Source organism: Rattus norvegicus, chromosome 5, assembly GCF_021556685.1.
Source record: "Rattus norvegicus strain SHRSP/BbbUtx chromosome 5, alternate assembly SHRSP_T2T, whole genome shotgun sequence".
NCBI classification, from domain to species: Eukaryota; Metazoa; Chordata; class Mammalia; order Rodentia; family Muridae; genus Rattus; species Rattus norvegicus.
In genome coordinates, this window is record NC_141538.1 from 110,987,717 (window position 1) to 111,015,338 (window position 27,622).

Here is a 27,622-nt window from a genome sequence, read left to right on the forward strand (position 1 = left end):
CCTAGCACTAACCGCAATATCCACTCTGATGTCTGAACCAGGCCCCCTGAGATTATTAGCACTGAACAGGTTTTCAATTCTTTGCACTCAGATCTGACTCAAGATTGCTGGTATATATGTCTGGGTGCTCAGCCCAATTTCTGTGAACGTTTTACAATTCTTAATGACTATTCACGGGGAGCACAGTAGCAACCATTGTAGATGGCACCGGACAGGGAAAGCCAAATTGACCCTGTAATTAATAACAGAGCAGGGCCTTTGTGTTGAAAATCAGATTCTGCCAAAATCTTCACATCTGTGTAAACCTATTCTATTTCCTACTAATATAAGACATGCCAAGAATGCTCGGTGAGTGTGCACCTCAGGACTCACCCCTCGTACCCAGACCCTGATTGTGAATATACCCTCTCATTTCTGGGTTCTGGTTCAGTTAGTTCCCCGAAATAACTTATTTTATGGGAAAGCTTTTCTCAATCAATTAAGCCCAATTCACCTAGTAAAAAAAGTTGCTCTGACTACTGTGGTATTATCTACCCTGCTAGGCATAGGAATACCTGGAGAATTGGCTTGGGATCTTCAGCTTTAGTGTTGTAAGATCAAAACTATAAAGCCCTATACATGGTCCGAGATCCTGAAACAAAAATAAAATAAAACAATCTATCACAGCTCTAAAAAGTTCTCTTGACTCCCTAGCAAAAGTAGTTCTAAAAAACAGGAAAGGCCTTGATAAGGTATTTCTCTGACAAGGAGCATTATGTGCAGCCTTTAGGGAAAATATCTTGCTATTATGCAAACCACTCAGGCATAGTTAGGGAATCCCTGGCCATACTCAGAAAAAGATTGCAGAAAAAATTTTTAAAAAGAATCTCTTTAACTTGTTTCCTTGGTTGACAATCCTTGTCTGGTCCATAAGTGGCTCCCTCATCATACTACTATTAGTTCTGACATGTGGACCCTATATAATTAATGCTTTAGTCAGGTTTATCAAAAGAATACATTTCACTGTTCAACTTGTATATTCAGACAACAATATCACCCTGTGAAAACATCTCAAGGATCTTAGATGGGTCCTTTCTCTAGAGGGGAGTGATGAATTGGGTAAATTGGCTAGAGCCAGGCTGACTCCATGACAGACCTCAAACTAGCAGTCCAGGAGACCAGACCTGAGTTCCAATTTCCTAGAAATGGGCAAGTCAGTTATTGAAACAACACTGGCGTGTGTAAAAGGGTCACCTCCCCAGCTTTCAAAAGGACAGTTAGCCAGGTTTGCAGCCAAGAGGTCAAGAGCTACCCTTCCTTGGCATGAATCAAATATTTTGTCAAATATGCTTGAAGTAAGACCCTAACCAATCATAGCATCAACCAGACCACCAGAGATAGAACCCACCAGTCAAGGTATAGATCACCTACCCTACCCCTTCCTAATGTTCCTCTTTTGGCTTTAAAACTGAATTGCAATGCAATCGGGATTCTTCCATCTGTATGGAATTGAGTCCGTGCATGCAGAAATTTGTTCAAAACGCTCTTAGCTTTTGCATACTACTTGAGTCTGAGGTATCATTCTTCAGCGATTCACGGACCATAACATTAGCTATAGAGAAGTAACTGTCTGCACACACAGTTATTTTAACTTCTTTTTTGAATCCTTCAAAAGCCTATTGCTTTGCCTTGCCAAAAACAATAGTGTAAAATGTTATTTAACATAAATAGTGTTTGTTTTAAGGGTTGTTTATAAGAGAAAATTTTTTTGATATTTAGAGTGAAGGGTCATAGCGTCTTCACAGTAGTTATAAAAGCATGTTGAAATGTCAGCCTTCTTGTGAATATTGCTTGAAACTCTAAGGAAAGTGATAAAGAACGTTATTTTACTCTTGTCAGAGTGATGAATTTGAACAATAAAGAGAAAATATAAAAATTGACATAGGGAATTCTATAATTAGAATTTTTAGCAATTTAGTTATAGATACTTATTGACCTTTCTCACATCTCTAGTTGTATATCTTTGTCAAAAGGAAAGCTGTATTTTCATTTTAATCAAACACATCATGTTAAAAATAGTTCACCTGTATTTTGTAAAATAATTTCCCATAGATTATATATCTCAAAAGCCTTTGCTATTTTATTCCCATTGCACTAAAATACATAGTTACTAAATATCTCAGAATTTAAAAGACGTTTGCCTAAACTAATGGCAAATGTGACTTTTCTGATAAATTTACGAGATTAAATTAACATTATACCACTATATATATATATATATATATATATATATATTTTTTTTTTAAAAAATATTTCTTTTACTTTTAAAAATATTCACCAAACATTCAATGAAGCAATGATTTATTTTGACCGACTGACAGTAGGCTGCTTATTTTGACATTACTTTTGCTCTGGCATAGGTTTTCAAATAGTAAGCACAGGTTAGAGTTTTGTTTTTAACCTAACATAAAGCTATTTTTGCAAAAGAAATTTATGAATAAATCAAAGGATTTATGTCATATATTCAAAGTAAATGTCTGAGTCTAAAAGTCTGGCAGTTCCCTCTTCCTATTGGTTACCCTGCTTCATTATCTAGTCTATTTTGTCTTGTTACACATTGCCTTGAGGGTGAAAACCTGCTGCTATATAAATTTATTTCTGATTCATGCCATTATCCATAGTAGGTTTCCTTCTACCTCATAAAACAATATAAAATCTTTGCCCTTTTTTTTTTGTGTAGTTCTTTCTGAGCAAAAAGGTTTCAGGTATTGTCCTTTGTCAAAATAAATGTTTTCTAGACAAATTTTTTTCTTTTTTTTCCTTTCTTTTCTTTTATTTTTTTTCTCCATCTTTATTAAATTGGGTATTTCTTATTTACATTTCAATTGTTATTCCCTTTCCCGGTTTCCAGCCCAACATCCCCCTAACCCCTCCCCCTCCCCTTCTATATGGGATAGGGAGGCAAAGTTTAGAACAGAGACTGAAGGAACTCCCATTCAGAGCCTGCCCCACATGTGGCCCTTATATATACAGCCACCAAACTAGATAAGATGGATGAAGCAAAGAAGTGCAGGCTGACAGGAACGGATGTAGATCTCTCCTGAGAGACACAGCCAGAATATGGCAAATACATAGGTGAATGCCAGCAGCAAACCACTGAATTGAGAACAGGACCCCCATTGAAGAATTCAAAGAAAGGACTGAAAGAGCTTGAAGGGGCTCGAGACCCCATATGAACAACAATGCCAACCAACCAGAGCTTCCAGGGACTAAGCCACTATCCAAAGACTGACCCTGGGCTCCGACTGCACAAGTAGACAGATGTTTGATGAAAGTGATATTAAGCAGGTTTTCATTGGGTCATTTAGCCTCTAGTAAAATGGTCCCAGTTATGTTGTAAGCCAAAGGACTGTAAGAGAATGTTCTGTGTGATCATTTCAATTACCCCACACCATGATGTGTTGAGAGATATGAGCTGGGAGCCAAAATTATCCTGGGAAGAAAGAGGTTCTGTGTGGTTATCAGTCTTTCTTAGTAAACATTCCTGAGACACTGACCAGCTTTTTCTATTTTTTTTTTAAATATAGCCTGAAATCCACCTGGACCAGAGACTGGTATTCTCTTCACTGCTACTGTCTTTTGTTGCAGAATGCTCCTATATTAATGAGAGTCTACTCTCTACAGGAAACAATGAAAGGTTGCAATTCAGAGCACATAGCCTGCATTTGACTGATAGCGCTGCAACCCACAAACTTTGAATCTGAGAAACGATTTTTCAGACCATGGCTCAAATCCCAGAAGGTATCGATACCCTTTGTTGGTTACACTTGCTTATTTATCTGTGGCTACATATGTGTGCGGTCATGAGCTTACATACTATAGAATATGTAGAAACAGAATGTGAATTTAAAAGAACGATTTAGGGAGGGGGATTCAGGAGTTAGATTGGAGTGAGGAATGAGCTGTAGAGAAAATAAAATGCACTCAGCACTCATATGTGAATTTTTTAGAAGAATAAGAGGAAGAGGAGGAAGAGGAGGGGGAAGAGGCTACTATTAGCTTGTTGGGAAGACAGAGATGGTAAACCTTCCAGTTCAAGTTACATAGTCTCAGTAAGGAAGCACTAAGCATAGTAAAACCTCACAATGATAATTAGGGAAATCGAAAGAAATAGCAAAAGTGCAAACAATCAATATGATTGGGAAGACAGGTTCTGGATAACTGAGGCTAATAATAGAGCGTTAATACAGCACACATGTAAACATGCATTTAAAACTGCAGCAATAAACATGCATTAAAATGCAACACACATGGTAGCATGCATTCAATGACTTCACACACATGTAAACACGAATTCATTGACACAGTTCATGTAATATATATGAATGCACACATGTATACATACATATATAGATATTCAATGATTAATCACAGCTGAAGACATGCATTCAATAATTCAGCATAAGTGTAGGCATACATTTGGTATTGTGACATACTTGTGGTGACAATGGTTTATGAAGAGAAATTCCTGGTTCTATTTACTTTGGGTTGAAATTTATACACAGAGATACTCTAAATATAGTCTAACATATTCTATCTGTTTTAAGTAACTGGATATTTATAAAGAAAAAATATTGCTATTAAACTTGCCTGTGTTCTATTGCCTTAACCATCTCCATTCTGAAAGTGATATTTTCTCCATTGGCCGTTTCTTGTCTCCTTGTCCCTATCCACAGCAACTTAATATAAATACACATATAATTTCAAAGCTAAAATCAACATATGAGAAGGAGCATGCTGTATTTATCTTTACCAATTTAGGTTACAGACTATAATATTTTTCAGTTCTATTCATTTTCCTACAAATTTCCTTAAGTTCGTTCTTTATTGCTACTAAATAAAATACATATTTATATAATGCAAAAATATAAAATGTGTTTATTGCCTTTTAATTATCTACTCATCTGTTAAAGGACCTGTATACAAATAAAAACTTCTTTGAGATTCCATCTTTCCCAAGTCAAATGAATATCTTCAATATAAAAGGGTAAATATTTTCAAAAAACAAGTGACAAATTCTGGCCAAAATAGGGAAGGAGTAGCTTTTGACTGGAAGTGAAAACTTGTGCGATCCCTGTGAAAATAATTGTGCAGCTTTCTCTTTAAACTAAAAACAAAACAAAACAAAACAAACAAAAAAAAGGACTCTATGATCCAGCCTTAGCATTGCTGAGCCATATCCAATGGCTTCTCTCTGACCAAATGTTTATCTTTCTATAACCACACTCATGTTTACTGCTGCTCTATTCACTACATCAGGAAAAATCTACAACAGTTCAAAATCTAGATGCAATAGCTACAAGGACTGATGAATTTGACCACTGAATCACCATGAGACAGCTCTCATCAATACATGCACTCAAGAAATGACAAAACACAACTGAAAGACTAAGATAAAGTTTTAACACTGTATACCAGGTGTAAACAACGAAGATAATGACTATGTGACAAATATTCACACATATTGAATGAATAAAGCCATTCAATAGCAAAAACACACAATGAAAAATATGTGTATAAATGGCTGAAATTTAAATATGGTAATTTTAATCATAAGCTTTAAAAAATAAATTGAAACTATAATCACATGTCAATTCTAAGTTAGTACATCTGTAAAAGAATCAAAATATATAAAATAAATTGTGACAAATTCACTGAAAAATAAGAATTTTCTTTCAGAGTAACTATAAGGAGATTGTCTTAGGGGGTTATTGCTGTGAACAGACACCAAAGACGAAGGCAACTTTTGTAAGGACAACATTTAATTGGGGCTGGCTTACAGGTTCAGAGGTTCAGTCCATTATCAGCAAGACAGGAACATGCCATTATCCAGGAAGGCATGGTGCAGGAAAAAATAAGGCTGCTAGTAGAATACTGGCTTCCAGGCAGCTAGGATGAGAGTCTTAAAGCCTACACTTGGCCTGCACCCTGAATTGACCCTGTTACTGAGCTCTCTGTACCCAGATCCCACCAAGAGAAAGCCAGTATTCAGGAGTGCTGACACACCTGAAAGCAGAAGTAAGACCACCACTCCTCTGAGTGAACTGCCTGGAGCCCTCATGACACTGGAACTGAGGAGTAGTTTGGGACAGGATCCATCTGGTTTCCCCCTATGCCCAGAGCTGACCCCTGGGACACAGCTCTCTGTACACAGATCCCACTGGGAGAAAGCTGGTCTCTAGGAGGGCTGACACACAGGCTTACAGGAGGGTCAAGTCACTGTCAGAGACAACAGGACCAGCTAACATCACAGATAAGCAGATGGTGAGAGGCAAGGGCAAGAACCTAAGCAATAGAAACCATGGCCACTTGACATCATCAGAATCTAGTTCCCCCACCACTGCAAGCCCTGGATACCCAATGCAGTGACAAAACAAGATTTTGATATAAAATCACAACTTATGATGATGTTAGAGGTCTTTAAGAAGGACATAAATAGCTTCATTAAAGAAATACAGGACAACACAGAAAAACAGGTAAAAGCCCTTAAAGAAGAAATGCAAAAATCCCTTAAAGAATTTCAGGAAAACACAACCAAACAGGTGAAGGAATTGAACAAAACCATCCAGGATTTAAAAATGGAAATAGAAACAATAAAGAAATCACAAAGGGAGACAACCCTGGAAATAGAAAACCTAGGAAAGATGCGAGCATTACCAACGGAATACAAGAAATAAAAGAGAGAATCTCAGGGATAGAAGATACCATAGAAAACATTGACACAATACTCCAAGAAAATGCAAAACACAAAGGTCCTAATACAAAAAAAAAAAAAAACAAAAAAACAAAAAAAAAAAAAAAACAAAAAAAAACAAAAAAAAAAACAGGAAATCCAGGACCCAAAACTAAGATAATAGGTATAGAAGAGAATGAAGATTCCCAAAGTAAAGGGCCAGTAAATATCTTCAACAAAATTTTAGAAAAAAATTTCCCCAACCTGAAAAAGACATGCCCATAAACATACAAGAAGGCTACAGAATTCCAAATAGATGGAACCAAAAAAGAAATTTTTCCCATCACATAAATAGCCATAACACCAAATGCACAAAACAAGGAAAGAATATTAAAAGCAGTAAGGGAAAAAGTTCAAGTAACATATAAAGGCAGACCTATAAAAATTACACCAGACTTCTCATCAGAGACTATGAAAGCCACAAGATTCAGGGCACATGTCATACAGACCCTAAGGGAACACAAATGCCAGCCCAGGCTACTATATCCAGCAACACTCTCAATTAACATAGATAGAAAACCCAAGAGATTCCATGACAAAACCAAAGTTTCATAATATCCTTCTACATCTCCAGACCTACAAAGAATAATAGATAGAAAACTCCAACACAAGGAGGGACACTATACCGTAGAAAAAGCAAGAAAGTAATCTAATTTTTACTAACCCAAAAGAAGATAGCCAGACAAACATAAATCCACCTCTAACAACAACAATAACAGGAAACAACAATCACTGGTCTTTAATTTGTCTCAACATCAATGGACTCAATAAAAGACATAGACTAACAGACTGGATACATAAAGCAGACCCAGCATTTAGTGGCATATAAGAAACGCACCTCAATGACAAAGACAGACACTACCTCAGAGTAAAGCGCTGGAAAACAGTTTTCCCAGGAAATGTTCCCAAGAATCAAGCTAGAGTATTCATTCTAATATTGAATAAAATTGATTTTCAACTAAAAGTTATCAAAAAAAATGTAAGGAAGGACACTTCATATTCATCAAAAAATCCACCAAGATGAATTATCAATCCTGAATATCTATGCTCCAAATGCAAAGCACTAACATTCATAAAAGAAATCTTACAAAAGCCCAAAGCACACATTGCAACTCACATAATAATAGCAGGAGACTTCAACACCCCACTATCAGCAATGGACAGAACATGGAAACAGAAACTAAAAAGAGACACAGAGAAACTAACAGAAGTTATGAACTAACTGGATTTAACCAATATCTGTAGAACATTCCATCCTAAAACAAAAGAATAAATCTTCTTCTCTGTATCCCCTAGTACCTTCTCCAAAATTGATCATATAAGTCACTAAACAGGCCTCAACAGATACAAGAAGATGGATATAATCACATACACATACACATACACATGGAAGCTGAACAACAATACTCTACTCAATGTTAACTTGTTCAAGGAAGAAATAAAGAAAGAAATTAAAGTTTTGTTTTTAGAATTTAATGAAAATGAAGGCACAACATACCCAAACTTATGGAACACAATGAAAGCAGTGCTAAGAGGAAAACTCAAAGCTCTGAGTGCCTCCAAAAAGAAAGTGTAGAGAGCATAAACTAGCACCTTGATAGCACACTTAAAGCTCTAGAACCAAAAGAAGCAAACACACCCAAGAGGAGTACACAACAGGAAATAAACAAACTCAGAGCTGAAAACAACCATGTGGAAACAAAAAGAATGATACAAAGAATCAACAAAACCTGGAGCTGGTTCTTTGAGAAAATCAACAAAATGGATAAACCCTTAGCCAGACTATCCAGAGGGCACAGAGTATCCAAATTAACAAAATCAGTAATGAAAGGGAGACATGATAACAAAATCTGAGGAAATTGAAAGAAATCATCAGATCCTACTACAAATCCTATTCTCAAGAAAACTGGGAAATCTGAATGAAGTGAACAATTTCTAGATAGATACAAATTACCAAGGTTAAATCAGGATCACATGAACCATCTAAACAGTCTCATAACTTCTAAAGAAATAAAAGCATCCATCAAAAGTCTCCCAACCAAAAAAAGCCTAGGACCAGATGAGTTTAGTGCATAATTCTATCAGACCTTCATAGAGGACCTCATATCAATACTCTCCAAACTATTCCACAAAATAGAAACAGAAGGAACACTACCCAATTCCTTCTATGAAGCCACAATTACTCTTATATCTAAACCACACCAAGACCCAACAAAGAAAGAGAATTTCCTTCAGACCAATTTCCCTTATGGATATTGAGGGACAAATAAGCAATAAAATTCTCACAAACCAAATCCAAGAACATATCAAAACAATCATCCATCATGATCAAATAGGCTTCATCCCAGGGATGCAGGGATAGTTTAATATATGGAAATCCATCAACCTAATTCACTATATAAACAAACTCAAAGAAAAAATCCACAGGAACATCGAATTAGGTGCTGAAAAAGCATTTGACAAAATTCAACACCCCTTCGTGTTAAAAGTCTTGGAAAGATCAAGAATTCAAGGCCCATCCCTAAACATAGTAAAAGCAATATACAACAAACCAGTAGCCAACATCAAACTAAATGGAGAGAAACTTGAAGCAATCCCACTAAAATCAGGGACTAGACAAGGCTGCTCACTCTCTCTCAACCCATTCAATTTAGTACTCAAATCCTATCTAATTGGATATTCATGCTAAAACTTGTTTCTTTGGACCATTTGCTTAGAAAATTGTTTTCTAGCTTTTTGCTCTAAGGTAGTTTCTGTCTTTGTCACTGCAGTGTCTTTCCTGTATGCTCCAAAATGTTGGGTTGTCTATACAAATCCAGTCTGTTAGTCTATTTCTTTTTATTGTGGAGTTGAGTCCATTGATGTTAAGATATATTAAAGAATAGTGATTGTTGTTTCCTGCAATTTTTGTTGTTAGAGGTGGAATTATGTTTGTATATCTTTTCACCTGTCAGCATGTAGAAGAATGCAAACGAATCCATTCTTATCACCCTGTACAAAACTCAAATCCAACTGTGTTAAGGATCTCCATATAAAACCACATACACTCAAACTAATAGAAGAAAAAGTGGGGAAGATCCTTGAACACATAGTCACTGGGGAAAATTTCCTGAACAGAACACCAGTGGCTTATGTTCTAAGGTCAAGAATGTACAAATGGAACTTCATAAAATCACATACCTTCTGTAAGGCAAAGGGCACTTTTCATTAGTACAAAATGGCAACAAACAGATTAGGAAAAGAACTCTACCAATCTTGTATCTGATAGAAGGGTAATTTCCAATAAATACAAAGAATTCAAGAAATCAAGAGAATCAAATATCCCTATTTATAAAATGGGATAAACAACGAATTCTCAACTGAGGAATATTGAATGGCTGAGAAGTAACTGAGGAAATGTTCAGCATCCTTAGTCATTAGGGAAATGCAAATCAAAACAACCCTGAGATTCTACCTCACACCAGTCAGAATGGTTAGGATCAAAAACTCAGGTGACAACAGATGCTGGCAAGGATGTGGAGAAAGAGGAACTCTCCTCCATTGTTGGTGGGATTGCAAGCTGGTACAACTACTCTTGAAATCAGTCTGGATCTTTCTCAGGAAATTGAACATAATACTACTTAAGGACCCATCTACACCAACCCCGGACATATAAAATATGCTCTGAAATATAACAAGGACACATGCTCCTCTCTGTTCATAGTAACCTTACTTATAATAGCCAGAAGCTAGAAAGAACTCAGATGTCCTTCAACAGAGGAATGGATACAGGAAATGGGGTTCATTTGCATAATGGAGTCCTACTCAGCTATTATAAACAATGACGTCATGAAATTCATAGGCAAAGTGATGGAACTAGAAAATATAATCCTGAGTAAGGTAACCCAATCACAAAAAAATTACACATTCTATGTACTCACTGAGAAGTGGATATTAGCTCAAGAGTTCAGATTAACGAATGATACAATCCACAGACCACATAAAACTCAAGAAGGATAACCAAAGTGTGGATGCTTTAGTCCTTCTTAGAAGAGGGAATAATAATATTCACAGGAGGAATATTATTGTACGGAATATTATACGGAGACCAATTTTGGAGCAGAGCCTGAAGGAAAGGCCATCCAGAGACTGGCCTACCTGGGGATCCAGCCCATATATATATTGGACAATATTGCTGATGCCAATAAGTGCATGCTGACAGGAGCCTGATATAGCTGTCTCCTGAGAGGCTCTGCCAGAGCATGACAAATACAGAAGTGGATGTTTGCAGCCAACTGCTGAACTGAGAACAGGGTCCCCATTTGAGGAGTTAAAGGACTGAAGGAGCAGTTGATATGTTTTATAGGATTCAACAATCTGAGTCTTTTTATGTAAGTCTGAGTGTTCATTAGTTGCTTTGAAGAGAATAATTCTTTATGGAAAGGTTTACACACTAGAAGCTAAGGGAATTTTTTGGATAATCAGTGGTTTTCGTGCCATTCTTGATAATCAAAGATGTGTCCTCTGGGGATATAAATGAGCAAGAAACAATTTTGAAGACCAGAAATCAGATTCTTCAAAGCTGGACATATTTTCAAGTATTTTCACAGGACTTAATTTTCTATATATTCTTATATCTGCTTCTATAAATTGGTTATATTATAGCTCCATTTATCAAATATACTATATTAAACTGCAAGCATTTAAATGTTTGACTGATTGAAAGAAATTTTCATTTAAACAATTTTCTTCTGATGCAATCTCCCAAGATCTAGTAACACCCAAAGATAGTTACTGAGGTTATGTCTAGAAAAAAACAAAAAAGGGAGACAAAATTGCTGCTTACCTTTAACTTCCATTCTAGATAAAAGGAGTCATTTTTTTTTCAGAAAATAGTAACTTTATCCAAGAAGATTATTCAAATGAAGTTTGCTAGGCCAAAGGGGATAAAGTTATAGGTGTAACTTTGAGCCATTTTTTTTCCAAACTTAAATCAAGCCATTCAAATTAACACTTGCTCTGTTAACAGTGAATGCCTGTTAAAATGAAGCGGTTAATCACCAGGAAGGGCATATTAAAACTGTTAATTTGTAGGTTTGGAACTTCCTTTTAATTAGAGCTGTAGGGAAAGTTTCCTGTTCAAAGCAGCGCTGGTGTCTCATGTTCTCTGACATACTTGTGAAATACCACAAAGAAAAATCCTTTTAGAAAGGACAGTTAGGGTGAAGAGGGAAAATTACAGTGCTTAATTTGGGAGGATTAAGTATATCCCCATCTCTGCTCCCCACCCCCTTCCTCTGAAAATAGAATAATCAGTAAATGGATGTGTTTGATTTCTGGGAAAGATGGAAGCCATACCTGACAGCAAACTGAGTGAGTTTCTTCTTAGATAATGTAAATATTTCTAAAGGGAAAAATAATAAAGGAGATGCTTAAAGAAGGATGTCTAAAAAGATAGCATTGAACAGTCAAATGTATTCACTTATATGTGGATATTAGCTGGTAAGTCAATGATAGCAAAGGTATAATCTGTAGAACCACAAAGGTTAGATATTGAATAAGAGACTAAAAGACAGATAGATCTCATTGGGAAAAGAAAATAGAATAGATCTTATAGATAAATGGATGGATGGGTAGATGGATAGATAGATGGAATAGGTGCATCATGTTGGGAGTAGGAGAGTAGAGGACGGTAAAGGAGGGAATATGTGAAGAGAGCGAAAATTATAGACCATTTGAGGGATACTAGGAAATCCTAATACAATAGAAGCTTTCTGAAATATATAATTATATTAAGGTGATTAACTTATATTGATTGAAATTGCCAAGTAATGGAGGTGACAAAATCCCAAATAGCCATCTCTTGTCACCAGATGATGCTTAAGCCAGGGTCTTATGTTCCAATTAATTTAGTTGTTGGATCCCATGAGAATTCCCAAGCAACCCAGGATGTAGTTGTCCACAAACTGACAGCAAATTACCACGGCTGAGGACAACACCTACACAATTTACTGAATATGGGCAAGTGGAGTTGATGCCTACACAGAGCCTTAACCCGTACATTCTAGAATATTGGCAGACAAAGGTACTCTGTTGGGCTACCAAGAGAGAAATTAAATATCAATCAATCCACAACACGTTTTATTGACACTATCCAGTCTGCAAGATATGCTAACACAATGGTGGCACAAAGCTAGTGGAAGTAACCAACCAATATCTGATTTGATATAAGACCCACTCCACGAAATGGGACCTTATACCCAATCCTACTTGGGTGACCGAGAGCATGAGACTAGATAGTATAAGGACCTAAGGTAAAACCAAATACCAACGTTCTAAAAACAGGAAAGTAGCAATAAAATATCATGGCATTCTGCTATACTCATAGACCAATGCCTTACTCAGTCATCACAAAGAATTTTCCTCCTGCAACAGGTAGGAACAAATTTAGAGACCCACAGCCAAACATTGTGCAGAAAGAGATTTGGAGCACAGAGCCCTAAATAGGATATTTCCATCAAATCCCTGTCTTCAGGGCTCAGGGAACCTCCAGAAGAGCAAGCAGAAAAAGTGCAAGAGTCAGAGGTGATGGAGAACATCAAGAAAATAAAGCCTTATAAGTTAACATGATTAGAGCACATATGTATTCTCAGACACAGAGGCAGCAAGCACAGGTCCAGGACAGGCCAGTACCAGGTCGCTTGATAATTTATTAAAGTTTTTTTATTAATCATTGTATTCATTTACATTTCAAATGATATTCCCCAGCTTGGTTACCGCTCCCCTCAACCCTCCTCCCACATCTCTTCTCCCCTCACCCTCCTCCCCTTTGCCTATATGAGGGTGCTCCTCCAACCATTCACCCATTCCTGCCTTACCCCTCTAGCATCCTCCTATGCTGGGGCATCTAGCCATCCTTCCCTCCCACTGATGTCAGATAATATAATACTTTATGGGATTTCCAAGTGTGCAAATAAGTGGGTCTCTGTTTCTTCTGTCTTCTTCTTGGGTTCTTTTCCTTCTATTTATTTTGTTCACTTCCAATGTGTTATTTTTTTGTTTTATCTTACTATGTTATATTTTATTTTATTATTATCCTTAGGAGCCTGTTTGCTTTCTAATAAGACACGGATATGGAGTAGATCTGGATGAGATAGGAGAACTGGTAGGAGCAGAGGGAAAGGAAACCATAATCAGTATATATTATGATTTTTAATATTTTTATATTAAATTTACTTTTAATAAAAGGAGGAAAGTAAAAAAACAGAAGGAAACTAAGAAAGAAATGAAGAATTAAAGGAAAAAAGGATGGAATGAAGGAAAGAAAGAAGAAAGGAAGGAAGGAAAGAAGGAAAAGACCTAGGTTGTGCTACTATCTATCTATTTATCTATCTATCTATCTACAAATATATATATATATATATATATATATATATATCTTTGAAAATATAGTCAACTATTATGTGGTATTTATGATGTTTTAAATTAGTATATACATTACATTCAGAACACTTTAATTTTCATTGAAATTATTTATTATATGGTCATCTTCTATAAAGAAAGTAAGATGGGATTATGATATTGATGAGTATCTTTTATTTTATTTAACTTTTTTGTGGGTTTTTTTATTTTTGTTGTTTTTGTTTTTTATTTTGAGACAGGGTTTCTCTGTGTATCCCTGGCTGTGCTGGAACTAAATGTACCATTGAGATTGGCCTGGAACTCAGAGATCTGTCTGACTTTGCCTCTCAAGTGCTAGGATTAAAGAACACCACCACTGCCAGGCATTCTGAGTATGCTTTATGACAATGGGCTTACACCTGCAATCTGCTTTTTAGACCAATGTCTCTGATTCTAGAATTGTCCATTAGAGGTTCAGAAAATCTAGGTTCCTTGGACATTGCAAGTAAAGATTCTGAGTTTCTAAATTTGAAGTACATTAGGAATATAGATATCTTGGTATAAGTACTTTAGGAATTGACTATGTGGGGCTCTAGGCACTGACTTTAACACATACTTGCTTTGAGAGAGTCAAGGATCATTTTTGTCTCAAGTTTTCTCTGTGTTTGAGGAGAATAAGCATCAAGCTGCCTCTAGAAGTAAATGATGGCTACAACTATGATATATGATATACTTTTTGCATATTGGGAGATGAAATAATTTTGAATGTGAGTATATCTAAATCAACCAATTAAATAAAATACAGACTGTGAAAGTAAAACCAATACCAGCTTTTGAAAGAATGCTCTCATGAACTTTTAGGGTTTTTTTTTGTTTTTGTTTTTGTTTTTGTTTTTTTTTACAAATGAAGCAAATTCAGTATCCAGACATACTTAGTTTTTCACTATGTCCTAAGCACAGGTGAGAAAATATCACAGACCAATTGTAAATTCTATTCCTCACAATGTGTTACAAAGAAGCTTCCCTTACTAACATCATTTTCTAAATAATAAAATCTCTTCACCAACCAAAGAGCTCCCAGGGCCTGGAACTAGCCCCCAACATATTACAGCAGATGTGCAACTTGGTCTTCATGTGGATCCCCTAAAGATTAGAGAAGAGCTGTCTGACCCTGTTGCCTGCCATTGAATCACCTACCCCTAACTGGTCTGCCTGTTTGGGCCTTAGTGGAAGAGAATGTGGTGATTCCTGCTGGAACAGGATGTCCTGGAGTTGCAGGAGTGGGGTGGGAGGTACGAAAAGGGAGCTTCCCCTTCTTTAAGGGTAGAAAGACTTGCCTGGTCTCTAACTGTCCCAAGCCTAAGCTGTTCTCCTTGACCCCTTCTAGCCTTCAAATATGGTATGTATTCCTAAGGCTGGCCGCAGCACAAGGTTCAGTCTTGGCTATCTGTGGATAAAGGGTTCTTTGTACTCTCAGACAACAGTTCCCAAAAGGTTTCACATCAATGATGCAGGTCTCCTCTTAATCACTAATTTCTTAGCTTCAGCTTTCGATCATCAATTGTTCCAGTAGTCCCTTCTATCGACTGTAAAGCCAGAGACACAGGGCTGAAGCTGACGAGCTCTGCTTGTCGCTGGAGCTCAGGAAGCCCAACTATTACATTATCACCAGCTTTCTGGTTTCCAACTTTTACTGACTAAACTTGGCATTTCTGGAACTTGCTCTGTAAAGTGACCTTGAACTCACAGAGCTGCATGCATGGCTCTATTTCCTGAATGGAGGGATTAAAGGCATGTACAACCACACTTGGATTTAACCTTTTCTTCAACCAGAATTGTTCTGTCTCAGGTTGGCTCTGGGATCAGAGATCTCTTTGCCTTTGTCTCTTTGGATTAAAGGTGTGTACATCCATACCTGGGTTTAAAATTTTCAGAGCTTCAAATCCTGGATCAAAAACCTGTCTTCCAGCCTCAAGATCTGGAATGCAAGTATGCCATCCATTTCTGGATTGAAGGTCATTCCCGATTAAAAGTCAAAATGAAAACAATAACCAGGTCATAAATACATCTAAAGTGATATAACTGTCCCTTGTATAACTAAAGATGAAAACAACAGGTATAGCTGTGTGGAATCTTGCCCTGAGATCACTCACTAATCCCTTAATCTGTGTATCTCCTGGAATACAGAATTCAGCTCTCTTACACTTCTCAGGGCCCCTTTAATTACTTAAACCATGTATTTTGTAGTTTTCCTTAGAAAGGTTGCTAAGCCTGACTAAAATGCTCGTAGTGAATTTAAAACAGAAAAAAAAAGTCTATGGTGGGATTTTCTGAGGCATTCTTTGTCAATGTAATTAATATAAATCTCTCTCCCTTAGCCCAAGGCAGACTCATCAGATAAGGACAAAAAGCAGCAATATTCTTCACCAAAATACCATAAGAATCATCTCTACAGTTCAAATCACCCTCAACTCCGATATTTTCCATATTCCTACTAGGATGGCCCACTAAGTCCCACTTAAAGCTTTCCAAATCACAAAATCCACATTCCTACAAACAAAAGCATGGTCAGGTTTTTCATACCAATACCTCAGTCTCTGGTACCAACCTCCGTCTCAGGCTTTCCACTGCTGAGCAAGACAGCTCATTATAAGGGACAATATTTAATTAGGGCTGGCTTACACATTCAGAGGTTCAGTCCTCATGACAAGAAGCAGGGCAGCATCCAGGTAGGCTGAGAATTCTACATGCTATTCTTGTTGACCTGATAGGATGCATGGGATTATATCAACCTTCTTGTATCTGTTGAGGCCTATTCTATGACTGATTATATGGTCAGTTTTGGAGAAAGTGCCAGAAGGTGCTGAGAAGAAGATGTATTCCTTTGTTTAAGGAACAAATGTTCTGTAGATATCTGTTAAATCCATTTGGTTCATAACTTCTGTTAGTTTCTCTGTGTCTTTGTTTAGTTTCTGTTTGCATGATCCTGTCCATTGGTGAGAGTGGGGTGTTAAAGACTTCTACTATTATTGTGTGAGGTGCAATGTGTGCTTTGAGCTTTAGTAGGGTTTCTTTTATGAATAAAGGTGCCCTTGCATTTGGAGCATAGATATTCAGGATTTAGATTTCATCTTAGTGGATTTTTCCATTGATGAATATGAAGTTATCTTTTTTGATAACTTTTGGTTGAAAGTTGATTTTATTTGATGTTAGAATGGCTACGCCAGCGTATTATGGTATTGGTACAGAGACAGGCAGGTAGATCAATGAAATAGAATTGAAGACCCAGAAATGAACCCACACACCAATGGTCACTTGATCTTTGACAAAGAAGCTAAAACCATACAATGGAATCAAGGACCTCCACATAAAAACAGATACACTCAAACTAATAGAAGAAAGAGTGTGGAGAGCATTGAACACATGGGCACTGGAGAAAATTTCCTGAACAAAACAGCAATGGCTTATGCTCTAAGGTCAAGAATGGACAAATGGGACTTCATAAAATTGCAAACCTTCTTAAGGCAAAGCATACTGTCATTAGGACAAAATGGCAACCAACAGATTGGGAAAAGATCTTTACCAATCCTACATCTGCTTGAGGGCTAATATTCAATATATACAAAGAACTCAAGAAGTTAGACTCCAGAGAATCAAATAACCCTATTAAAAATGAGGTACAAAGCTAAACAAATAATTCTCAACTGAGGAATATTGAGTGGTTGAGAAGCACTTAAAGAAATGTTCAACATCCTTAATCATCAGGGAAATGCAAATCAAAACAACCCTAAGATTCCACCTCACACCAGTCAGAATGCCTAAGATCAAAAACAGATGCTGACAAGGATGTGGAGAAAGATGAACACTCCTCCATTGTTGGTGCGATTACAAACTGATACAACCACTCTGAAAGTGTGTCTGGAGGTTTCGCAGAAAATTGGACATTGCACTACCTGAAGACCCAGCTATACCATTCCTGGGCATATACCCAAATGTTGCTCCAACATATAACAAGGACACATGCTCCACTATGTTCATAGCAGCCTTATATTGAAAGACCCCAGCTTAGCAGCAGTAACGCCATTTTGCAAGGCTGTACTTAAGATGACTGGTTCAGAGAAAGGTTAGAACACTGAGTACACAGTGGCTGCCAAGCAGGATGTGTTTGGTTGAAGGCCTGGCAACAGGACGACTTCGGTTGAGCACCTGACAATGAAAAAAAGCCCCGGGAGAGGTCCCACACCCTGGTGGGGGGCCGAGTCAGCCGTTATGTTCCAGGAAGGTAGCTAGGAAACTTGCCCCCGGGCTAAACCCTTGCCATATTAGAATCCACCAATTATATCCCTGTAACCATGCATCTGCTTCTGTATGCTTGCTTCTGCTCCCCAAAATCCTATAAAAGCCCATCCTTGGTTCCGTGGGGCGCGCCAGTCCCCCGAGTGACTGAAGCGCCCGCAGGTGCCTGTGCCTGTGTATCCCGACAATAAACCAAATCCTCTTGCTGATTACATCCTGTGGTGTCTCGGTCTGGTCTTTGGAGTTAGAGGGTCTCCATCCCGAGGGAAAGTTCTCCCTGAGAGCTTTTCAATATATTATAGCCAGAATCTGGAAACAACCTAGACATCCTTCAACAGAGGAATGGATACAGAAAATGGAGTACATTTACACAATGGAGTACTACTCAGCAATCAAAAACAATGACTTCATGAAATTCATAGGCAAATGGATAGAACTAGAAAATATCATCCTGAGCGAGGTAACCCAATCACAAAATAGCACACAGGGTGTGCACTCGCTGATAAGTGAATTTTAGCCCAAAAGCTTGGATTACCCAATAATACAATCCACAGACAACATGAAACTCAAGAAGGACAAGCAAAGTGTGGATGCTTCAGTCCTTGTTATATAATATTCATAGGAGGAAATATGGAGTTTAGAACAGAGACTGAAGTAAAGGCTATACAGAGCCTGCGCCCACCTGATCCAGCCCATTTGCATACACTCATCAAACCCAGACAATATTGCTGATGCCAAGAAGTGCATATTGACAGAGGCCAGATATAGCTGTCTCCTGAGAGACTCTGCCACAGCATGACAAATTCAGAAGTGGATGTTTGCAGATAACTATTGAACTGAGAATGGGGTCCCCAGTGGAGGAATTAGTGAAAGGATTGAAGGAGCTGAAGGGATTTGAAACCCCATAAGAACAATACCAACCAACCAGACCTCCCAGGGACTAAACCACCATCCAAAGTGTACACATGGACAGACCCATGGCTCCAGCAGCATATGTAGCAGAGGATGGCCTTGTTGGGCCCCAATGAGAGGAGAATCCCTTGGTCCTACCAAAGCCCCCCAGTGTAAGGGAATGTCAGGGTGGGGATGCAGGAAGCGGTAGGTGGATGGGCAGAGGAACACCCTCATAGAAGAAGGGGGAAGGGGGTTGGAATAGGGGCTTTATGGACAGAAAACTGGGAAAGGGTATAACATTTCAAATGTAAATCAAAAATATCACACACTCATATATATATATATATATATATATATAATAAAAAATAAAAAATAAAAAATAAAAGAGAGAGTACCTACATTTTCGAACTATGGATCAGATAGTTATCTTCTGAAATTTAAGTAAGATATACTTTAATTTTAGTGTTTCTAAAGAGCAAAAAAACAAAACAAAACAAAACAAAACCACATTACTTCAAGATCAGGGCTCATGTATTCTTGGTTGTCTACTTAGATATACCTGGAAAGAACAAAAATCTAGAGAGGATAAACCTATGAGAAATTTTCTTTTGTTTGGAGTGAATTCACTTCTAGTCAAGACCTTTGAGGCAAAAAGACACACACCTTTAATCCATATCCTGAGCCAGAAAGACACACTTTAATCCTGGTCACACTTTCTGCTGGAGGCATGGATGGGGGATAGGAATGTAGTGTATATAAGGCCACAGAAAAAGGAAGGGTTTTTGTCTTTGTCTGTTTGCCTCAGATTGTAGTGTATCCCTTCCTACAGTGGTATTGGAGCCTGCAGTTTCAAGATTTCAGCCTATACAGAAGACCAGCTGAGACATCCACTTTTGTGGGAATGAGCAGCTATTAGATTATTGATTCTTTTTCTTTTCCATCTAGCCATTGTTGGATTAACAGCAAGGCAGTCTGTAAGTACTTCTAAAAGTTTCCTTTTTATATATAGAAAGGTTTATTCCATAACTTCTATTACTCTATATAATCTTTACTGTTACAAGGGTATATTGTCTCCATAGGAATTTAGGTTTCATTCTTGAATTTTGACTGTATAAACTTATTTAATGTTCACAAAATCAATTTATACTATGGGATAGAACTGAAATTTTCATGAGACATGAGGAAGCCATGTTGTACAATTTGTATGTGATTTTATTTTTATTAGTATGCCTGGAAACAGCAATCAAATTATGTAATTTATTCATGATTGTCCTTTCTGTTCAAGTGGGTGGGAACATAGGGGATTGAAGCAGGATCCAGAGTTTGCATCCATACCCCATTGCACGTACTTGGAATGATTAAAAAAAAAAAAAAAAAAAAAAAAAAAAAAAAAAAACAACCCTAGTCCTCAGAATCCCAGAACTCCCATGGAAGGAGGAAATGGGTTGCACAAGGACAGGTCACCAAGGACCACCACAGTCTCTGTGCACCATCGACAAAGTTTGGAATGCTATTGGTGAAAACATTAGGAAAGCAGTGGTCAACCAGGTATCTGTGATTCATACTGCATTTGTGCATACTGTTCCTTGTGTTGATGGACAACATCTGAGGACACCAGGCATAGATTAGTAGCTATCCCATTGTAGTCAGAGGGGATATTTGTGAGTCCAAGGCAGTCATTTTCTTGTGAAATCAGACTTGGTAGGGGAGGGAATTCAAATATATACTACTACTTACTCAGAATAGAGGCACAAACATGGCACAAACACTTTACAAAAAGCTGGAATCTGTTTGGCCTAGGAAGTGATTAGATCTAGGAATTACAAAGTGGGAGATTACACTGGGAGTCAGCTGCTGAGAGGAAAAACTTTGGCCTTAAATTTGGATCCCCAGTGAATTCATGTGGCCCAAAGTTGTTCTGTTTCCACACGTTAAACTCATCAAGAAAGGTCATTCTAAATACTACCAGCTACTGTGGAGGTACTGAAGGAATGATCAAAACTACAGTTTTCTCTTGCCTAGACTTAAGAAATGACTTCAAGGAATCCTGGCTCTTTTCCTAGGTGATTCAATCAACATGTGAATATTTTTTATTGTTTTAGGGAGTATTTTATTGTTTTTTTGTAAGTGTCCATTATTTTTAATTAAAACATACTAATTTAAATACAAATTTATGAAAACACATCTAGAATAATACAATATACTTTATTACTTTAAAATTAACAAGAAAATAAAAATTAATTAGTAAGAATCATGACTAAAAATATTGTGTCCTATGTTTCAGAAATTCATTTTCATAATAGTTGAACCCGGACCATCTATGCTAGGAGCATAATATTGTGGGAATTGATTTGGACATGTACAGTGCTTTCCTTTCTGTAAACAAATAGAAGATCAGAGAGAATTTCCTTTGAGGCTGGGTGGCTGGAAAGTAAGACGTCTACATTTTGTTTTACCTGTTAGTTTGAACTCTGCACAATATTAAAGCACTAGGAGAGAACAGGGGAAACCCATTTCTCTGGGAGTGCCTTCTGATAATAAAAATAAAGTGTTCTCTCAAGGTTGAACCCCTTGTGTCTCACCTGAGGCAAGGCAAGATGTCACATAGGGCTTAGGCCACACCAGGACCCACAGGAATGTGGGTCACTGATATAATTTTTGAGACTGGTAGTTGGACAAAAGTATGTGTTTTCTTTCACAAAACAGTCAAAGAGAAGCTTCTCTTAGCTTCTCGATGAATTACTAAGTTTGTCCTCAAACTAGCAAATTGTTCTAATCTTCTGCCTCTTTTTTTAATAATTTAATTTAGTTTTTTTTTTGTTTTTTGTTTTCTTTATTATTATCTTTAATTTTTCTCAATCCAGTCATTATCCCCCTCCCAGTCCACCCTCTGACAATTTCTTTTTTTTTTCTTCTTTATTAACTTGAGTGTTTCTTATTTACATTTCGATTGTTATTTCCTTTCCCGGTTTCCGGGCCAACATCCCCCTAACCCCTCCCCCTTCCCTTCTATATAGGTGTTCCCCTCCCCATCCTCCCCCCAGTACCACCCTCCCCTCAACAATCACTTTCACTAGGTGTCCAGTCTTGGCAGGACCAAGGGCTTCCCCTGCCACTGGTGCTCTTAGTAGATATTCATTGCTACCTATGAGGTCAGAGTCCAGGGTCAATTCATGTATAGTCTTTGGGTAATGGCTTAGTCCCTGGAAGCTCTGGTTGGTTGGCATTGTTGTTCATATGGGATCTCGAGCCCCTTCAAGCTCTTCCAGTCCTTTCTCTGTGTTCCTACTCTTTTTTTTTTTCTTTTTTTTTTTGGAGCTGGGGACCGAACCCAGGGCCTTGTGCTTGCTAGGCAAGTGCTCTACCGCTGAGCTAAATCCCCAACCCCAGTCCTTTCTCTGATTCCTTCAACGGGGGTCCAATTCTCAGTTCAGTGGTTTGCTGCTGGCATTCGCCTATGTATTTGCTGTATTCTGGCTGTGTCTCTCAGGAGAGATCTACATCCGGCTCCTGTCGGCCTGCACTTCTTTGCTTCATCCATCTTGTCTAATTGGGTGGCTGTATATGTATGGGCCACATGTGGGGCAGGCTCTGAATGGGTGTTCCTTCAGTCTCTGTTTTAATCTTTGCCTCTCTCTTCCCTGCCAAGGGTATTCTTGTTCCCCTTTTAAAGAAGGAGTGAAGCATTTGCATTTTGATCATCTATCTTGAGTTTCATGTGTTCTGTGCACCTCTGACAATTTCTTATCCCATTCCTCCTCCCCCATCTCCAAGACTTTAAACTTCAAAAATAAAGTATTTAAAAACAGAAGAATGTAGAAGGATATCAATTAGAAAGGAACCTGTAGCTGTGCAGTAATATACTAAGAAATAGAGACCTTGGTTAGTTATGCAGCAGGTATTTTTAATCTCAGCACGCAGGAGACAGGGAAAAGAATATTAAATTTGAGACCAGACTGAAATATTAAGAGTCTTGTGTAAAAATGAGTTGTCCTGTGACATCCTGGAATTCTTTACAGTGGGAGCTAGTACCCCAGTTTCCAGGGAGAGGAGACAGACTGGATTTAGAGCTGAACACCTGGTAAGAGATTTAATCAAGAAAGCTTATGCAATGATACATTCATCATAAGATACTTCTTGAAGAGATTTTTGATTTTTGAAAATCTGGAAGCTCCTAATGGCAGTTGCCAAGGGTTAGCCTCCTGTATTAGAGTCCCTGAATTACTTTCTAGGGTAAGCTGATCCATCAAGAGAGCACTTTCTTTGTTCTCCAAGTTTTGCCAAATGACAATAATTATAATTGCGCTCTCTCGCTCTCTCTCTCTCTCTCTCTCTCTCTCTCTCTCTCTTTCTCTCTCTCTCTCTTTCTCTCTCTCCTCCCTCCTTCCCCCCTCCTTCCTTCCTTCCTTTCTTTTTTCTTTCTTCCTTACTTAAATCTTTCCTTTCCTTTCTCCATTTCTTTTTCTTTTTTAAATTAAAATTATATTCTTCTCTAATATAGTACATCCTTACCAACAGATAGAATTCACCTTGTTCAGTGGGCTATGTGGATATTGAACTGGACAATGGGATACTACTGGCACTTGGCAGAGACAATACCTCTGCCTTAACATTAGTCTTGGTTGTTTCAGAAACTCCATGGGACCACCTTGACAATGGCTCAAAAGAATGCAGCAAAGCTGTGCCACTAGAAAACGTGCCTGGCTAAAATAATGAGCAGTGTAGACTCTGTATCTACCATTACTACAACTGTGCTCTAGGAGTACTGTCTTAGTTAGGGTTTCACTGCTGTGAACAAACACCATGAGGAAGGCAACATTTATAAGGACATTATTTAATTGGAGCCGGCTTACAGATTCAGAGGTTCAGTCCATTATCATCAAAGTGGGAGCATGGAGGTGTTGAGGCAGGCCTGGTACAAGCAGATCTGAAAGTTCTACATCTTCACCTGAAGTCTGCTAGCAGAATACCAGCTCCCAGACAGCTAGGATGAAGGTATTAAGGCCCATGCCCACAGTGACATACCTACTCCAAAAAGGCCATACCTATTTCAACAGGGCCACACCCTCTAACAGTGCCACTACCTGGCCCAAACATATACAAACCATCATAAGTACTTTCATATATTCTTTGGATATCCACTGAAGTAAATTCCCCACTACTACCCAGTTGACACTCTCATCCACGATCTCATCCTTTATTGTCTCCTTCCAACAAAACCCCCACCTGACCTCTACTGCTTTTGTCCAAACCTACCTCCATTCTACTGGCAAAACATACTCTACTTTCTATTCCCTAGGAAAGGAATGCATATTTATATGTGCTTATTAGCCATTAAGTAAATGGTAACCAAGCTATAATATATAGACGTAAAAGGTTTGGTAAAGAGAACACCTTCTGAATGCTAAGAGCATGGGAAGGTATTTTTAAGCAAGTACTGTAGGTAGGACTTTCTCCCATTGAACACACTATGGCCTATCAAATCATAGACTCTGAAGCTCTGCTTCCATCAGGCAAAGCTTTATAAAAGGAGACCCTAGAACTCTGGAGCTGAGTTTGTTTCAACTTCCTCACAGCCCCTGAAGGTCTGAAGTCCTGGCCTCCAGCTCACATTCTCTGACTGCTCCTGTCAACCACACAGCTTCTGTCTATCTCCTGTATATAAATATTCTAAAGAATCTTAACTTCTCACAAATGCAAATCTAATGCAGCCAGATGTCCTTTTTTCTCCCAACAGTTGAGGAACTTGAAGAGTTAACAGACCATCTGTGAAGCATTATATGTACAAGGCAGAAACTCCAGTTGCTTCCCAGCCAGGAACATTCAATCCCCAGACTTCCCCTATGGAGTCCAGTCAGCTTATTTCAGCTCAGAGCTTGGAGATGCCTACCTGGAATCAAACCACAATGACATCTGTATATTCCAGCACACCTAAGACAACCTCTACCCCAAACTCAACAGCACTCCCTGAACACAGTGATTTCCATTTTGGAGAGCCAAGTGAGGCTGCTTCTCTGCACCAGCATGTTGTGTCTACGGATCAGACACAATACCCTACATTCTCTCATGAAATGGAGCTCAACAGCGCCTCCAATTCACGTCTTACTCATCCCCAGATGATAGCAGTATCTGACATCAGGGAGACTGCCTACAATGAAGACTACTGGATGAAGACACTGAGGAGTAACTGGTGTGAAAGTCAGAAAGTTGTGCTTGGTGATAATCTAGTTGCTCTCTGTGGAAGCCAAGCAGACCAGGACCCAAATGAGGATCATCTCATTGCTTCTGCTTGTGACCATTACTTCAGAGGTAACCTTGAGATGCCTTCCAGTCGTGAGCAGGCCTACTACACTCAGATGAAAAGCAGGAACGGAGGGCACCTGACTCTGTATGAGACTCAAATGATAACAGCAAATTGTAGTCAGAACTTTCTTCCCAACCAAATCATTAACTCATTTTCTGAACAGACCCCTTTTGGGAATCAGCATGGAAAAGCTGTAGCTGATGAGATGTTCTCTGGGGACCAGATGATAGCATCTCATGGATACCAGGCTTTCTATGAGCATCAGATGACAGACTCTGGTGACTACATAAACTGTGATGGTGAGATGACATCCTGGAGGAATCAGAATGTTAACAGAGGTCAGGTGAAACTCCTGGGTGGTGACAATACCCTCTATGAGCATCAGGCATCAGTCTATGCAGCTGACCAGGATTTGTGTGTGGATCATCAGAGATCAAGTCCAATTGGTGACCAGCCTCTCTATGACTCTCAGATGTCAACCCTTGGTTTTGACACAACTCTTCATGTGACCAACAGGGAAAAATCCAATAAAGAGAACCTATCTTTTCATCCAAGGACAATTTCCAGTTCTGAAGAGGCTTTCAACTGGGATCAAATGAAAACACCTTTTGTTCAGAATGTCTACCCAGATCAGTTGGGACCACTCAATGTGGAAGAAAGCCTTGATCCGCAGGTGACTTCACTTAGTAATCAAACCCCATATGTGGTTGTATCCCCATGTCCTTCAAGTTCCTTTTTGGCCCAAAGACAACCTCTCGAAAGCTCTGCAGCTTCCAGTTTAATCCAGGGACAGCATCCAAAGATGACATCAAGCCTCAAGACCCAGAACACTCATCATTTGAGGCCCTACTTGTGTGCCTACCAGGATTGTGGGAAATCTTATACAAAGTCTCACCACCTCAAGGACCACATGAGGAAACACACTGGGGAGAAGCCCTTTGTGTGCAATGCACCTGAATGTGAATGGAAATTCACCCGCTTAGTGGATCTCCTCAGACACAAAAATAAGCACAACAGGAAGAGGTCATATCCCTGTTCCATGTGCAACAAAAGCTTTTCCAGACTGTGTTACCTCAGGCAGCATGAGAAGAAAAAACATAGTCAATCTTCACCCACCAATGGAACCTGACTGCCCACAAACAATACGTAATCCCTAATAAAGTTTTATTGTTTCCTTCCCACAATTCTGGCAACACCAAGTAGATGCTAATGTTGTTTGTATATGATCAAATAAATAAATGAGTCAACATTAAGAAAATTAAACTCTACCATGTGATGTAAAGACATGTTATTTTGCACGCGGTAATCTTCTTAACTTACCCTTTCTTAATGAGAGTATAACCACGTGTTTTTTGTTTTTTGTTTTTTGTTTTTTTGTTTTTTGGAGGTTTTTTTGTAACAAAATTTGAGTTATTCTTACTACTTAGTGCTATGGTAGTCCAAAAAATACAAATATTAACAGATTGCTGAAGGTATCACTCTGCATTGAAAGAGGATCAATAATTCTCTCAGCATTTATCTTTGCTCTTGGATTTTTTTTTGTTAAAGTTTTTAATTATTCTTGCCAGCTAAGACCATGTGACCAGTTGCATACATGAGAATTGTAATTAACATGAGTGATTCTGTTATATTTGGCTGAGATTGTGTTTATACAGATAGGTGTGCATTATTTTCATTTTTCTTCAGTGATATCAAGTAAGAGGCTGAAGTCAAAGTTTCAGATTGTGACACACATGACACATTCACTCGTGTGGTATCTTGCAGAGGCAGATTAAAGTCATCTTTTGCTGAGGTAAGATTATGGGAGCACATGTGATGTTTGGAGAGTATAAATAGGACTCAATGGACAGTGATGGCAAGCCTGTATTGCTAGACTTAACAATGTTTTGTTGGTCTTGCTTCTTTACAGATCTTCACTTTGTTGAGAGAGGCACTGCAGAGAACATCTCCTGATGTTAAGGCTTGCTTTGCTTGCT

The 27,622-nt window shown here is 38.2% G+C and overlaps 1 protein-coding gene across 1 annotated transcript; it reads left to right on the top strand.

Moving 5' to 3' along the window:
- The first annotated feature begins 3,566 nt into the window (after positions 1-3,566).
- Positions 3,567-26,921, top strand: LOC148005908 (uncharacterized). Its single transcript, XM_087551766.1, has 3 exons — positions 3,567-3,780; positions 20,148-20,316; positions 25,080-26,921. The coding sequence occupies exon 3, from the start codon at positions 25,123-25,125 to the stop codon at positions 26,773-26,775; it is 1,653 nt and encodes a 550-aa protein (XP_087407892.1). The 5' UTR covers positions 3,567-3,780; positions 20,148-20,316; positions 25,080-25,122; the 3' UTR covers positions 26,776-26,921.
- Positions 26,922-27,622: the final 701 nt, after the last annotated feature.

Excerpts from the sequence above, each read along its gene's own strand:
- LOC148005908 (XM_087551766.1), top strand. The coding sequence starts at position 25,123 with ATGTACAAGGCAGAAACTCCAGTTGCTTCCCAGCCAGGAACATTCAAT.